General features: G+C 36.0%; 1 protein-coding gene across 6 annotated transcripts in view; it reads left to right on the forward strand.

Annotated features, from left to right (window-relative positions):
- The window catches only part of LRBA (LPS responsive beige-like anchor protein), a 634,310-nt gene that overhangs the window by 96,167 nt on the left and 521,319 nt on the right, over nucleotides 1-16,824 (forward strand). For all 6 annotated transcript variants that reach the window (XM_066280997.1, XM_066281009.1, XM_066281017.1 and 3 more), the window contains exons 6-15: nucleotides 1,080-1,201; nucleotides 1,285-1,411; nucleotides 2,507-2,626; nucleotides 4,553-4,699; nucleotides 6,700-6,897; nucleotides 7,448-7,581; nucleotides 8,612-8,720; nucleotides 8,995-9,147; nucleotides 12,567-12,735; nucleotides 15,093-15,172. In XM_066280997.1, coding sequence (XP_066137094.1) covers nucleotides 1,080-1,201; nucleotides 1,285-1,411; nucleotides 2,507-2,626; nucleotides 4,553-4,699; nucleotides 6,700-6,897; nucleotides 7,448-7,581; nucleotides 8,612-8,720; nucleotides 8,995-9,147; nucleotides 12,567-12,735; nucleotides 15,093-15,172 — 1,359 coding nt within the window. The remainder of the gene's footprint in view (nucleotides 1-1,079; nucleotides 1,202-1,284; nucleotides 1,412-2,506; nucleotides 2,627-4,552; nucleotides 4,700-6,699; nucleotides 6,898-7,447; nucleotides 7,582-8,611; nucleotides 8,721-8,994; nucleotides 9,148-12,566; nucleotides 12,736-15,092; nucleotides 15,173-16,824) is intronic.

A 16,824-nucleotide genomic window follows, 5' to 3' on the forward strand; every position in this document is an offset into this window, starting at 1 on the left:
TGTACCTGATGTAAAGTAGTGGTCAACTTCATGCTTTGCTTATATTGTATAGGTACAGGTTTTCCCGGCCCATTTGTTTAAAAAAACTATTCTTGTTGAATTGTTTTGACACTGTTGTTGAAAATCATTTGACAAGAAAAAAGAAAATAATTTCACCACAAATATAAGATTTATTTTTGGGTTCTCAGTTCTGTTCCATTGAGCTATATCAGTGATTTTCAATTGATGTGCTATAAGATTTTTTAGAACATGCAATTCTTGACTATTTAGTCGGGCATTGACCTCTTTTCCCTTAGATTGTTAAATAAAAAAAATAACAGCTAACACAACAATTGCTGTTTAGTATTTATTTTTTGGTGGGCTGTAGAATTTTAGTAATTAGTTCATGTGTGCCATGAATGAAAAAGGTTGAAAATCACTGCTCTATGTCTCTGTCCTTTTGCCAATAAGTACCACACAGTCTTCATTATAGTAGCTTTGTGTTGTAGGTTTTGAATTTGGTGGTATGAGTTTTGCTTTCTTCTTTTTCGAAATTGTTTTGGCTCTTCTGGGTCCCTTGTATTGCTATGATCTTTTAAATAAGATTTTGAATCAAGTGGTAAAGTAATTTATACAGTGATACAATTTTAAAATGTTGTGAAAAAGTGTTACGAACTAATCCTCTTCAAATTTATATTTGCTATTAAAAACCATCATATTCCAATCTTTTTTCGTAACATTTTCTTTCCTTTTTTGTCCATTTTTCTCTATTACCTTAATGGTTCAACTGCAAAGTTCCAATTTGATATCACTACCTATCTTTTTTAATTGGAATCTCTTTGATATGTTTATTTTATGAAATAAAGCAAACAAATTAGTGTGCCCAGCAGATTACATGGAATGTTTTTTATTCTTTAATTAAATATCATCATTGTGTTTTGGAATATTCAGAAATTATTAAAAGTCTTCTTCCAGATAAAGAGACTTCTTCTAGATATTTTAATCATGACATAATAATATGTAGCATTGTACAAATCTCCTTTTCATGATTTTAGTAGTAAAGTTTTTCATTTCAATTAACTCATAGCTTTTTCCTTTAGGCTATTGCATTACCTCCTATAGCCAGATGGCCGTACCAGAATGGTTTTACATTTCACACCTGGCTTAGAATGGATCCTGTAAATAACATCAATGTGGATAAGGATAAACCGTATTTGTACTGGTATGTATTTTTGTCCCTTTGTGTTATCCTACTTTGAAAATGAGAAGACTGTTTAGAGATAAATGAAAACCTATTCTCTGCAGTTTCAGAACCAGCAAGGGTCTTGGTTATTCTGCTCACTTTGTCGGGGGCTGTTTGATTATAACCTCAATAAAGTCAAAAGGAAAAGGCTTTCAACATTGTGTGAAATTTGATTTCAAGCCACAAAAGGTATGTGATCTTACTGAGTCATAGTTATTTAACAAGCTTTGCTAGCCTTCAAAATGCTTTGTGTTATTATTATTGACATAATGTGGTAAATCACAGGTTTGTTCATATTGTTTCAGAAAATGAAGTATAAATCATGGAAAATTGTTAATCTCTCTAATTTGGATAATAAAAAGAATTGATATTTAGTTATTTATAGAGTTTAAAGATCAATGGCAATTATTTTAGTATTATTACTTGTAGTAATATGTGTTTTCTACTTTCAAACTTATAGATTAATGAATGGGTTATCAACTAAAAGTGTTTATTTTTATATACACACATATATACATACACTTAGGTGTGCATATAGAAGATAAAACAAATATGACAAAATGTTGACAGTTGTGGAATATAGGTGGTGAGAAGAAGGTGTTTGTACTAAATTTTGTACTTTTGGGGGGTTAACTTGAAAATTTTTATAATACAAGATTGAAAAATAATTTCATGATTAAGTTCTTAGCTATTGAGAGCCCCCTTAAATAAATATTGTTTCAGGGGTTGATCATTGAATTTAGTGAAGTTAGTCATTTAATTTTTTAATTTATTTTTTATTTTATTTTATTTTTTGTATTTTTCTGAAGCTGGAAACAGGGAGAGATAGTCAGACTCCCGCATGTGCCCGAGGCACACCCACCAGCGGGCGACGCTTTGCCCACCAGGGGCGATGCTCTGCCCCTCCGGGGCGTCGCTCTGCCGCGACCAGAGCCACTCTAGCGCCTGGGGCAGAGGCCAAGGAGCCATCCCCAGTGCCCGGGCCATCTTTGCTCCAATGGAGCCTCGCTGCGGGAGGGGAAGAGAGAGACAGAGAGGAAGGAGAGGGGGAGGGGTGGAGAAGCAGATGGGCGCCTCTCCTGTGTGCCCTGGCCGGGAATCGAACCCGGGACTTCTGCACGCCAGGCCGACGCTCTACCACTGAGCCAACCGGCCAAGGCTAGTCATTTAATTTTAATTGCAATTTGTCATTTAATTTTTACTTACTATCATCAATATGATTGAATTATTGGAAGGATCATTATTTCTCTCTTTCTCTCTTTAAAACTGCCCTTGTTTATTCAGTGGTATATGGTAACTATAGTGCACATTTATAACCGATGGAAGAACAGTGAGCTTCGGTGTTATGTGAATGGTGAGCTAGCTTCCTATGGCGAGATAACATGGTTTGTCAACACCAATGATGTAAGTAGTCTGAAAATGTTAAAATGAAAAAAATTATTTTAAAAGCATGAACTTTTAAAATAAGATATATTTTACATTGAATATAAATTTTGGGATACCACAATAGTTGTTTTTATAATCATAATTCATTTAGCATGTTAATATGTTAATAGCATATTAACAGTGTTAATGTGTCACAAGAGATATTACTCAGTCCTTGTTATAAATTTATTCTGGATAGGGTAGAGAAGACTTTATAGGTAACAGTGGGTATATCTTTAAAGTATTTGTCATTGGTCCATTTATCAAATTAAACTTGTGAGGTCTACTACAGGGTTCTTATAATTTTATGAATGAGTTGGACGATATATGCTTATGCATTTTCCCTATAATTTGTAGCTGTTATAGATAACTATTATGTTATAATGTTTTCAGTATTCAAAAAGAGATCCATTGGTTAGAATTAAATTTAAATATTCTTTTCCTCCTTTGATTACATTTTAATAGAAAGCTTGAAAAATGCACAGCAGGAAAATGAATAAAAACTATCACCCATTCACCATTAACTCCTTCTTTTATGTATATCCTATGTTGTATCTTAAGAGCTCAGGTTGTTGTAACAGATTAGGTTTCAATATCAGCTCTTTGAGTATCTGTCACTAAATGACTATATGACCTTACTTAATCTATTAGATCTAAGTTTTCTCCACTAAAAAATGAGTATAAAATAGTACCTATACCATAAGGTTAATGTGTTAATTAAATGAGATACAGCTCACAAATCCACCAGCGGACTGCTCTGTTCTCATTATTGTGTTATTTTTTAAACCTGTTTAACCTTTATTGAATGCTTCTTGTATTACAGGCATTGTAATATACTTTTATTTTCTAAAAGCCCGAACCTTGCAACATAAGTACTATTATGATCTCCATTTTGCAGATGAGACTGGAGCACAGAGAGGTTAAGTAACTTACCAAGATCAGCAGCATCTTAGACAGTGATCTGACCTAAGTGGTTTGTCTTTAGAACCCAAGTGATAACAACTTTTCTATATTTTCTAATGTCAGTACATATTTTTCAACATTCTTTACAATGGTTCTAGGTATATAATGATCCTTTCCCCTTTGTTGTACACATGGGTTTTTTAAATGCGGTCTTTCCAACCTGGATGTTGTTAAAATAATTTTTTTAATGTTAGAAGGAAAACGTATACCTGCTTTTCTGGATTTATACATTGATTTTGAGAGATTGCATCTATTCCCATGACTTCACACATCATCTGTATCTTGATGTCTGCAGAAATCTGTCTTTATAATTTAATATTAAGGATATGTATAAAATCATATCCCATATATAAATCACCCCTCCCTTCAGTGAAAGCCTTGAGATTTTCTTGTCTTAGAACACTAATGTGGTACAAACTTTGTATTTTGTTTTGTAAAAATCACAATTTTTTAGTGCAAAAAAGGAAAATCTTTCAGTTTTAACTTCTCACCCAACCTACAGGATCCTGTTGGCAGTTGCTTCTACATCCCCATCAGGTCACAGAAAAGGCAGATTCACTATGTCCTGTACTTAACTTATAATTCTCCTCTTTGCTCCAAAGCCTGCTTTTCTGTCTGGTTATGGGGTTGCCCAATTATGAACCTTCAGAGTCCATAATGAAGTCTCTGACTCCATTTCCTACATTTACTTTGTCATCAAGTTTTGCTTTTTGTACTTTAGAAAACGTGTCTTATCTCCCTTTCTGTGATGTCTTTTCTGATCACTACAACAGATGGGAATGAATGAAGTGTGATGGCTACATGAGTTATTTAAATATCTCTTTAGATTATAGTTTAGAATAAACGATATATTTATACCAAATAGATTATACCAATATAGGTTATTTCTGGAGAAGATAATTTTTTCTTTTTTTCTTTCTAATATTCCGCTTTCTTTCACAGACCTTTGACAAATGTTTCCTGGGCTCGTCAGAAACAGCAGATGCGAATAGAGTATTCTGTGGTCAGATGACTGCAGTTTACCTTTTCAGTGAAGCTCTTAATGCAGCTCAGATTTTCGCTATTTATCAGTTGGGCCTGGGATACAAGGTACTTCACTTGCTGTTCACTGCTTAACCAGTATTAGCTGAGCTCGATTTAAAAGTGGGTGATACATGGGGCAGCTTACCTTGGGTTAAAGACTATACCACAGGGAAGTCACAGTAGTCCAAAGGATACTCTTAATTTTTTGAGGGAATACAGTGTACTTGCTACATGTGTGGCACTAGCTCAGGTTTCAACTTCAGTTCATGCGGTATTTCTTTGATGATGTTATATCTTTGCTCAGAGAAGTTTTCAGTAGTTGCTATGATAAAAAAAACAAGTACCATGTGAAAAATCTGTGAAACAGGAAGGATGAGGTCCAAAATCTGATTCCAAGTTTGAGGAATTGTGCAGTGACCAAGATGCATGTGCATCCCAACAATAAATCATTTAATGAAGGAAACTTTTTTTCAACTTATACATTAATTTTTTCAAATGGGTGGCTACTAAATTATTAAGATATAAAATTGTTTCGATCAACTACTTAATATACAGAAATGTTTAATATTTATTTTGGTCTAGAGCACTGTAATGCTGGTGGCCAAGGCCAGGCAGGTCCACATTGGATTTGGGCAGGTGGTAGAGAAACTGTGGAGCCGGAAAGCTTTGGGCCATTCCTTTTAATAAAATCTCACAATAGTGGATGAACAAAAAGGAAGGGGAAAACTGCTTCTCAGGCAAACAAATGGGAAAAACAGCCCCTCGAGTAACAGGCGGGCAGGCAAAATACTCAATCCGCCATCCGCAATCCACACTGAACATAAGCACCCATAACCTTATATAGACTAGACACATGTGGGAGTCCCACGTGCTCATACACTGATCAAGCAAAGTGCTTGCAGCCAGTAAACCGGAAATCAGCGAGCAAGCCTAACACAGCTGTTTTCCCAGTAAGCACCATAAAAAATTACTGAGATGCTAAGCATGTTATAAACCAAGGATATTTGGGAAATTTTAGGTTAAGTAGCTGTTGATATAGTTTGATTTTTAGGGAGCCATTTAATGTCTGTTATGTTCCTTTGAAAACAAAATCAACTTTGAGTTGATTTACATATATAATGCTCACATAAATTAGGGGATATTTTATCGCTCCATGTTTATTTTGAAATATCCCCTAATTTTTGTGAGTAGCATATAATTACAGTTAATAAAGTATGCTATGTACAGTTACCATGTGATTGAGCAGTCTTCTGTGACTATATCCAAAATAATTGAAAGTGGGATCTGAAAGAGATATTTGTGCCAGCTGTGTTTGTCACAGCATTATTTATAATAGCCAAGAAGTTGAAGCAACCTGATTGCCCCTGGACATACGAAGAAAGAAAATGTGTTATATATGCACAATGGAATGCTATTCAGCTTTCTCAAAGGACGAAATTCTGTCACATTCAGTAACATGGGTGAATCTTAAGGACATTATGGCAGTTACAAAAAGAAAATTACTTCATGATTCCATTTAAACAAGTTACATAAAGTAGTCAAATTCATAGAATCAGAAAGTATAATAGAAAGGTGGTTGCCCGGAAATGGGGGGAGGTAGAAATGAGATGTTCAGTCAGTGTTGAATTTTAGTTCGCAAGATGTACAAGTTCTAGAGATTTGTTGTACAATGTGCATACAGTTAACACAACTGTACATTTGACATATTTAAAATTTAAGTTTTATGTGCTTTTACCACAATCTTTAAAGAAACAAGGAGGACAAAATAAAGTAAAAAATGAGATAAAATATGGCAGTGGTTTTCAACTGGTGGTTAACTCTTTTGTGGACCAGTGATTGAAAGTTTTACATTTTTTTAAATGCAAGATTTTAAAGTCAGGTTGACTTGTTTTCCATTATATTTTAAACATGAATTCAGTCCATTTGTGAAGTAAATTAAATGTGCAGGGTTCGTTGCACAGTGTTAGGGAAATGATCAGGGGTATGTCTCCTTAAATTTTTAAATTGGTGCTGATTTGAATATAGATTTTCTGTTTTATCTTAACTCTTCTACTTTTTATTCATAGGGTACCTTTAAATTCAGAGCAGAAAGTGACCTGTTCCTTGCTGAGCATCACAAACTTTTATTGTATGACGGCAAACTCTCTAGTGCCATTGCGTTCACATACAATCCACGTGCTACGGATGCCCAGCTTTGCCTCGAGTCCTCCCCTAAGGACAACCCTTCAATTTTTGTCCATTCACCACATGCACTCATGCTCCAGGTACTAGCTAGACTCTTTGAAGATTTTTAATAGTACATTTTGATGTATTGATAATATTTAGTAGCTTCTATTAAATACATATAATATTTTATTGTTCTTCCTGTTATGCTTTCGTTTCCTTTTTCTTTTTTTATTAAGAGAAAAGGCAGAGAGACAGACTCCCGCATATGCCCTGACTGGGATCCACCGGGCAAGCCCACTACAGGGTAATGCTTTGCCCATCTGAGGCTGCTGCTACATTGGTCAGCAACCAAGCTAATTTAGTGCCTGAGTTGAGGCCATAGAGCCATCCTCAGCACCCTGGGCCACCTCGCTCAAACCATTCAAGCCATGGCTGAGGGAGAGGAAGAGAGAGAGAGAGAGAGAGAGAGAGAGAGAGAGAGAGAGAAAGAGAGAAAGAGGGGGGGGGAGAAACAGATGGTCACTTTTCCTGTGTGCCCTGACCGGGAATTGACCCTGGGACTTCCACATACCAGCATGTTATGCTTTATTTTTAATTGCTTTGTTAAATAAATCATTGGAATCTTTACGGTGTCTTCTATTTTATAAGGATGTGAAGGCCGTTTTAACACATTCCATCCAAAGTGCTCTGCATTCCATTGGAGGAGTACAAGTGCTGTTTCCACTCTTTGCACAGTTGGATTATAGGCAGTACTTATCTGAGGAGGTTGACTTGACTATATGGTGAGTGTCTGTGTTTTATTTTTCTTTAATTTGATGGGACTTAGTTTCATCATCTTTGAGCTGCACAATAATTTTTCTGCCTTTTAAATTTGTTACAGAGTTACAAGAGAGAATATAATTTAAAGAAATTTGTGAACTGTAAATGTTACAAATTCATATTAATAATAATTGTATTAATTTAAATTCTTTATCAATAGGAAATAAGCTCTAAAATAGTTGTTTTTAAATAAAGTAGAAATAGTGGTAATAGATTTATCAGAAATACATTATTGTCTAATATGTTAATTAAAAGCATTTAAAATTGTTATTCGGCAGTGATTTATTAGGGAATTTTGCCTTTCATATTACTTACATGTAATTGAAATTTAAAAATTTTGATGATTTTATATAATAGCTGACTTAATATTTTTCATTTGATTGTATATGTGGCACATCTCCTGTGTTGTAGAGTTCAGTCTCAAAGTCAGAGACTTATGAATTCTAGGACAAGCTATAAAACTTTGGAGAGGATGTCTAAATGAATTTTTCATGGCTCTGTAGTCTAGTGAAACTATAGTAAAATAATTACAGTTAATTATTTGAGTAATCCAAAGGAGTTTTCCATTTTTCCTTTTTGAAAATCTCTTAATTTCTGCTTTTATCTATAACTTGAGGCTTACAACCAATTTAATATACTTAATGATGTAATAATTTTTCTCAGGTTATTTTTAGAGAACAAAATGACTTATTTTTTTAAAGGAATGAAGTATCAAGTCTAGTATTTACTGATTTGTGCATGTTTGTCATATTGTTTCAAGATAATTCACTTTTTAACATGTTTGTTATAAAGTATAAGAAATAAATATTTGAGTAAATCTTAATCTTACATTAAACTTCTAGTCATGGAATAATGTTGAAGCAGTTTTAGTAGGACTTCAATTTCCTTGAAATAGAGGACTTTTATTAAGATAAATGAAAAACTTTATCCAACTTTTAAATTTTGTTAACAACATACGCTTTTTAAAAACCATAGTCTTTTTTCTTATTCCAGTTCAACTTTGCTGGCGTTTATCATGGAGTTGTTGAAGAATTCAATTGCCATGCAGGAGCAGATGCTTGCCTGCAAGGGCTTTTTGGTAATAGGATATAGTCTTGAAAAGGTAAAATATGAAATGCTATTTCCATGTTTGATTTTTAATTTGTAGACCATGGACTTGGTCTACTAAGTGGCTGAGAAATTCTGTCTGCAAGTGTCTCCTTGGATATGTAAAATTACCTAAACTAAAATAACCTTTTCTTGTTTCTTGTCCTCATTGCTTTATTAGAGAAAAGTGGTTAAGTCTTATGGCATCTTGAACTTTGAGCATAGTTTGTGGGCCAGCATTTTTCTGGTATTGACAACCTTTCATCTGCTTACGTTGTCTTTTCTTGCAGTCTTCCAAATCCCATGTCAGCAGAGCAGTGCTTGAACTTTGCCTTGCATTTTCAAAATATCTGAGTAACCTGCCGAATGGGATGCCCCTCCTCAAGCAATTGTGTGATCACATTCTTCTTAACCCAGGTATATGGATTCATACACCAGCCAAGGTAACATATATATTGATTTTGATTTAGGGTCTTTATTTTTGTACTTGAGTATAATTGAGGATTTTAAAAAATCCTTTTGTTTGCTATTGTGTGAGATTTCAATGGATTGCATTTTTTGACTAAGCATATATATATGGGGGAGGAACAAGAAGTATCAACTCAGTTGTTTCACTTTAGTGGTTCATTGATTGCTTGTTGTATGTGCTTTGACCCGTCAAGCACAGGATTTCGAATCGGTGACCTCAGCATTCCAGGTTGACACTCTATCCCCTGCGCTACCATAGGCAGGCTAAAATAAAATTATATTCCAGAGAGGCTTTGATTACTAAATATGAGCCAAAGTTGGACAGTTCCAATATAAATGTAATGTCTTTATAACTGTAGTTCTGTTCTATTGCAGACGTACATATATATGTGTGTATGTGTATATTTTTATTCTTTAACTCATTTCCTCTTATTTATACACTTATCCCTTCTGTCAACAGGGTGAATTCCTGAGTTTCTTTTTTTTTTCTTGTGTGTGAGAGAGAGAGAGGCAGAGAGAGAGGGGGGCAGGAAGGGAGAGAGATGAGAAGCATCTACTTGTAGTTTTGTGTCACCTTAGTTCATTGATTGCTTCTTATATGTGCCTTCGCCCAGTGCAGGGGAGGGGCAGCTCAAGCCATTGGCCATGGGATCATTTCCATGATCCCATGCTCAAGCCGCACTCAAGCTGGTGACCTTGGGGTTTTGAACCTGGGAACTCAGTGTCCCCGGTCGACACGCTTCCTACTGCGCCTCCACTGGTCAGTCCTGAGTTTAATTCTTAAAAAACAGCTGAAATGTCACCCTTTCTTGAAGGCTTCCATAATATACTGGTCTCATTTAATCATTTTCATTTCACATTAATTGAAATTATTAAATACAATTATACACAATTTGTTTAGTACTATACAGTAAACCAATTACTTCTAAGTGAACGTAAGTGAATTTGTGATAAAGTATATAAACAAAACCTTTTATAAATGCTGTATTAAATTATCTTAAAAATATTAATAGTGGTAATGGTAAGCAGAACTTGAAACAGGAATTTTTATTAAATTGCATCTCTCTTACCTGCAGTTTTTGTTAGAAGTTGTATTATTTCAAACCCTTTAATTTCCTCTCTGCCCCCTCCCTCTCTCCTTTTTGGTCCACTTGCAGTGTTTATCGTTGTTTAGAATAGCACATAGTTATTCTAGTTGTCAGAAAAAAAATGTCTGCAGACTTTTTGCTTTTCTAGAATCATAGTATCTTATTTTCAGCTGGTCTTTTCAAATGGTAAAGAGAAAAACAGCTGGTGACTCTGATTGCCATTTGGGAATAATCAAAGAAGACAGCTGGAGGTTGTAGCTTTTTATCTGCTGGTTCAAATTTGACCTCTTTCTCTTCTGTGACCCTCAGTCTTATATCTTTTCAAGGATTGTTTCAAGTTACTTTTAAATCTTTTACTAGATAATTCTTTGTTTTACTAAACAGCATTATTTGCAAGGTTTGGGGTCTCTTTTGATGTGATCAAAAAGCTTCTTATTAATACTTAGTTGTAGGGAGATGTTTTTAAAATTTTATTATATCATTAAGTTCTTAGTGTTATTACACTCAATTTCTAACTAAGTGTTTTATAGGGTTAAATATTAAAATAACCTCATGTCCAGGAAAGGTGACATAAATGTTCAGATATAAATGATCAGTAGTAGTTTGGTCCTTGGCCACAGGGAGTGTATATATGCCCTACTTTTTTTTTTTTTTTTTTTTTTTGTATTTTTCTGAAGCTGGAAACGGGGAGAGACAGTCAGACAGACTCCCGCATGCGCGACCGGGATTCACCCGGCACGCCCACCAGGGGTGATGCTCTGCCCACCAGGGGGCGATGCTCCACCCCTCCAGGGCGTCGCTCTGCCCCGACCAGAGCCACTCTAGCGCCTGGGGCAGAGGCCAAGGAGCCATCCCCAGCGCCCGGGCCATCTTTGCTCCAATGGAGCCTTGGCTGCGGGAGGGGAAGAGAGAGACAGAGAGGAAGGAGGGGGTGGGGGTGGAGAAGCAAATGGGTGCTTCTCCTATGTGCCCTGGCCGGGAATCAAACCCGGGTCCCCCACACGCCAGGCTGATGCTCTACCGCTGAGCCAACCGGCCAGGGCCTATATGCCCTACTTTTAAAGTTGTTTAATTTGTAAGGTATATCCACTAACAGTTCAATGATAAATTTTTGATTTTAACATTAGAGTAGAGCAAAATGGTTCTTACATTGTTCTAAGTACTAGAGTACTGTATAGTTGTTGGTGAATTTTAGAGCCATAATTTCACTGAAGTTTAGTGTTCAGATGAAATATGCATGGTGGGGCACCACTTATATTCTTGTTCTTACATATTAAGAGCTTATATTTTGAAGTTAGTAAATTCTGTATGTTTACTTAGACTTTTTATTTAGATATAAGTGGAATTCTTTCCTAATTGGAGGACAGGGACAATAAACATGTTTACAGACTGTAATGTTAAAATTATGATCTTTGTGGTAATGAGCAATTATAACATAATTCTATTTTTCTAATAAATATTTCTTAAGGTAGGCTTTTTTTTTTTTAAGGTGAGAGGAAGGAGGTAGTGAGGCAGACTCCTTCATGCTCCCTGACCAGGATCCACCTGACTACCCCTGTCTGGGGCTGATGCTCGAGTACTGAGTTATTTTTAGCACCTGAGGCTGATGTGCTCCAATGGAGCTATTCTTAGTGCCCAGCAGCACGCTTGAACCAGTTGAGCCACTAGCTGCATGAGGGGAAGTGGGAGAGAAAGGGAAAGGAGAAGCAGATGGTTCCTTCTCCTGTGTGCCTTGACTGGAATGAACCCGGATGTCCATATGGCAGACCAATGCTTTATCCACTGAGTCACCAGCCAAGGCCTTAAGTTAGGCTTTACATGTTTTTGTATGGGTTTGTTTTGACTCATTTCATCTTTTTTTGAGCTACCCATACTTTTTTTAAAAATTATTCTAGCTTCTAATTTTCTCCAAAACAAAGACCATTTCTAGATTTTTGAAACTACTATGCATGGAATAAATAGTAATTTTATTATAAAGAAATTATACATGTTCATGAATAATTTCTGATTTCTAAATAAGAATCAGTGTTTTCATAGAATACTAGTGCTTCAAAAATTTTATATTTTGGGGGTGTTTACTTTATAATGCTACTGTAAAGGAAGAATTTACCTGGTTTCATTTTATAAGGAGTGTGTATGTATCAGTGGATATGTATTGTTTATTAACATGGAAGTTATTATCAAGCTCAGCATTTACTTTTTGGAACAAATAGAGTGTAAGTAAAGCAGCCTGAGGGGGTATTACTGGAAATAGGTAAAATGTTGATCTGTTCCTTTGATGTAAGCTCTTCATTTTGATTCTCTAGGTCCAGTTGACACTCTATACTTATCTGTCCACTGAATTCATTGGTACTGTCAACATATATAATGCCATCCGGAGAGTTGGAACAGTGCTTCTCATCATGCATGCACTGAAATACTATTACTGGGCAGTGAATCCTCAGGATCGAAGTGGTATCACCCCAAAAGGATTAGGTATATCATCTTTGTCAATATATTAACGTTACAGTTATATAGATTTATATAGATGGCAAATTAGGACCTTCCTTCCTTCTTTCTTCCTCCCTCCCTCCCTCCCTCCCTCCCTCCCTCCTTTCCTCCTTTCCTCCTTTCTTTCCTTTTTCCCTCCCCTCCTCCCTCCTTCCCTTCTTCCCTCTCTCCTCCCCTTCTTCCCTCTCTCCTCCCCTTCTTCCCTCTCCCCTCCCCTCCCCCCTCTCCTCCCCTCCCCTCCTTCCTATACTGTTTCAATATTCTGGAAGTTTTTCTAAATTTCATCATGACAAAAAATTTTTTAATCATTTGATTATATTGATAGTTTGTCCTAAATCATGGTTGCCAAAGGTTAATAACTTACTACTATTATAAAAGAATGCTGCTTTTGCTGGCATGAATTGTTTGGGAATAACTATGATTGGAATGATTCTTTTAAGTCACTGTAAATGAGAAGAAAGGCTACATTAGTGATTGGTATTGATACTGATGCCAATTGTCATATGAGATAATTGAAAACAGTATTTTTTTTGGGAAACGGAGATTTCTTGTGGAAGTAGGGAATATCTGCTTTTAATAAGTAGTGTAATGAAATCATGACATTTCAGTAATTATTTTCCTGTATAATCAGGAGTTCATAGAAGGGGTCAAAATAAAAATTTTGGCTGTTTGTGGTTCTTTTGATTGTAAGTATTGCAAAACCTGCTTCAAACTGGCTTGCAACATAAAGTGGAGTTAATCAGCTTATAGAAACTGGCACTTTCAGTAAAACCTGGTGCAGGGGTTCAGAATATGGCCCTTGGGCCCAGTCTTCCCAGATCAGCTCTTCTCTGTTGGCTCTTTTCAGGCATTCTCTCCCTTTGTAGTACCCAGCAGCCACTTCAACTGCACATCCTCACAACTTTAAGTCCAGCACAAGAGCACCTGCCTGTATCGAGCATTTCCAGCAAGTTTCTTTTAGTGTCTTTGTTGCTCATGGGCTCTGGTTGGGTTTTGTGCCCATCTGTGTGGCTGGTATTCATCAGAGCGCGCAGACACTGAGGCCCTTCCCACCTCTGAAATACATGATCCGAGAGTGAGGGTGGGTTCAGTCCCTTGGTAAAAATTGTGGGCTCTGGCTTGAAACCGGGAAGTAAATGCTGGAGAGTCAAATAACGCATTCTGATTGTACTCAAAGGCTTCGGCTGTTCAGTGATTTACAAAGATGAGGTTTCATATTTGTACAGTACTTTTTTTTATCCCTTTCAAAATAAACTCAATTTATTCTCAGAAGATGCTGTCTATAATTTGGAAAGCTGTGAGGACATACGGGAGTAATATGATCTCTTTGAACTGGCAAGCTGTGGTGGATCTAGAACAAGGTCATAATTTCCTGATGGCTATTTTACAGTGCCATGGATGTATCATATACTGTCTTGGGCATTGGTATTATATTCTGGCCTTGAAGTTATAACTGATTGGTGACCTTGGGAAAACCTCAGACTCCAAGTGAGAGAGCTGGACAAACGTTATGATTCTGTTATAACCCTGTAACCTATTCTTTGTCTAGGAATTGTCATGTGGAAGAAATTTTAAATAATTTTCTTCCTCTTTTAATTGATCTGTTCAAGGTCATGGTGGTCCTATGCTTTGGTGGTCTAGGAACTATTTGTAAATAATGATTAGTGGGAAAAAATTGCAGAAAACAGGTACTCACTTAGGATCTTAGAACAATGGGTGTTTGGTTTCAAAAGCTTTCTGGGAATTATATGTTTGAGACATGAAAATTGACTTTAATGTGAGCCATGTGTGACCAAGGACTTGCGCAAGAAGAAGAGATGTCAGAGGTAGTCAACATAATGTTTCACTTCTTCGTGAATGATACTATGTTGTTGTGTTTTTGAGATTTTTATATTAGCTACAGCAATGGTAGCAGTAGAGAAAAAGTTATTTTTCCTAGTAAATTTACATATGTTTGAGTTTTCCTTTGCTTTCTTTTATTATAAACTTACATTGCCTTAGTATCATTCTGAGAATCTTTTAAAACAAAACAAGTGTTTATTACTATTAAATACAAATTTGTTATCTGTTTTATGTTTTGAAATTCCTTTGACATTATTTAAAAACAAACCTCTTCATGCTAATTTCAGCATAACCCAATTTATGCATTTGGTGCATTATATATACAATTGCGTAAGAGATTGAATGCTTATCTCTCTAGGGGCATAAAACTCTTCAGGAGGCTGACTTTTATGTTTCTTATAGATAATTGGAAAAACTATTGGAAATGTGAATTTTATACTTACCTTTGTGGTCTTTGAAATACTAAGTTGTATATATATATTATTATTTTTTCTTTAAAGATGGACCACGACCTAATCAAAAAGAAATACTTTCTCTAAGAGCATTTTTATTGATGTTCATTAAGCAATTAGTAATGAGGGTGAGTTCATCTTTCTTATCCTATACCATGTATGTATGTGTATTACAACTTGTAATTTCAGATAAAATACGATCTTGTATTTGCTCTGTTACTAGGGTTAGACACTGGAAAATACTTTGAAAGGTATTCATTTCCATATTTGTTTTTTGTTCATCTTTCTTAGGCATATAGGATATACATTATTGCCGAATTGAGGGTTGATAATTATAATATATGTTATAGGAATTTCTGTAGGAGTTCAAGTGTATTCATTCTTTCAGCAAACATTTACTATTTCTCTTCTGTCCCTGGCACTGCTTGATGCAGTAGTCAAAAACTGCTCAAGAAGGTTTTAATTTTAGGGAGTTCCTTATACTTGACATTCAGATTTTGAAGAATGATTTTCCTGTTATAAATATACGAGGTAGGCATGTCAGCCTTTAGAAATGGTTATATTTTGCCTCATTTCATTCTACTATAGAGTATAAATTTATTATTATTTTTAAGGAAGGTGTGTTAGTTTTAAGATAAAAATATATAAATGTATATTTGTCAATATTTCATTATTTTTCTATATCATTATATTTCTTATTCTTTACAATTTAGGACTTGATTACCTGTTACATAATATTATGGTAACTTGATTTGACTTTCAGTATATATTGCAAACTCAGATACATTATTTTCTTCCTTAAATTCAGTGTGAGGAGGGGATGCAGAGACAGACTTCCACATGCACACTTGGCAAGCCTACTAGGGGGCAATGCTCTGCCCATCTGTGTTGTTGCTCTGTTGCTCAGCAACTGAGGTCTTCTTAGCACCTGAGGCGGTGGCCATGAAGCCATCATCAGTGCCTAGGGCCAACTCACTCCAGTCAAGCCATCACTGCAGAAGGGGAAGAGAGAGAGATAGATAGATAAATAGATAGAGAGAGAGAGAAGTGAGGGGGGGGGGGAGTGGAGAAGCAGATGAGTGCTTCTGTGTGCCCTGACCAGGAATCAAACCTGGGACATCCACATGCCAGGCTGATGCTCTACCACTGAGCCAACTGACCAGGGCTCCTGTGATTTTCATTTATTAAAAAATTTATCTCTTAAATTGACTGTTTTTTCTGTTTTAGTTTGTTTTTGTTAACTAATATTTTATTGTTCTTTTTTGAGATTGCAGCTTTGTTTTAGACTAATAATTGATAGACTAAGTTGAAAATTTTCTATATTGTGTTCATTCAAAAGTCCAGTGGTTTTACCAGTGAAATTACTACTTCATTTTTAGTGTCTAACATTTTAACTTGATAACTTTAGAAACTATTCATTTTATTCTCCAAATTTTATAGAAAACAATACATAGAAAAGTTGTCTTCTGGCCCTGCCTGGTTGGCTCAGTAGTAGAGCATAAGCCTCACATGTGGAAGTCCAGAGTTTGATTTCTAGCCAGGGCACATAGGAACAGTGCCCATCTGCTTCTTCACCCATCCCTCCCCCCTCTCTTACTCTCTGGCAAGCCATGGATTGAATGGTTCGAGCAGATTGGCCCTGGGTGCTTAGGATGGCTCCATGGCCTCACTTTAGGCACTGAAAAGGGCTTGGTTGCCGAGCAGTGGAGCAGCAGCCCCAGATGGGCAGAGCATCACCCCCTAGTGGGCCTGCTGGGTGGATCCCGGCCAGGGTACACAT

This window comes from Saccopteryx bilineata, chromosome 1 (assembly GCF_036850765.1).
Source record: "Saccopteryx bilineata isolate mSacBil1 chromosome 1, mSacBil1_pri_phased_curated, whole genome shotgun sequence".
Lineage (NCBI taxonomy): Eukaryota > Metazoa > Chordata > Mammalia > Chiroptera > Emballonuridae > Saccopteryx > Saccopteryx bilineata.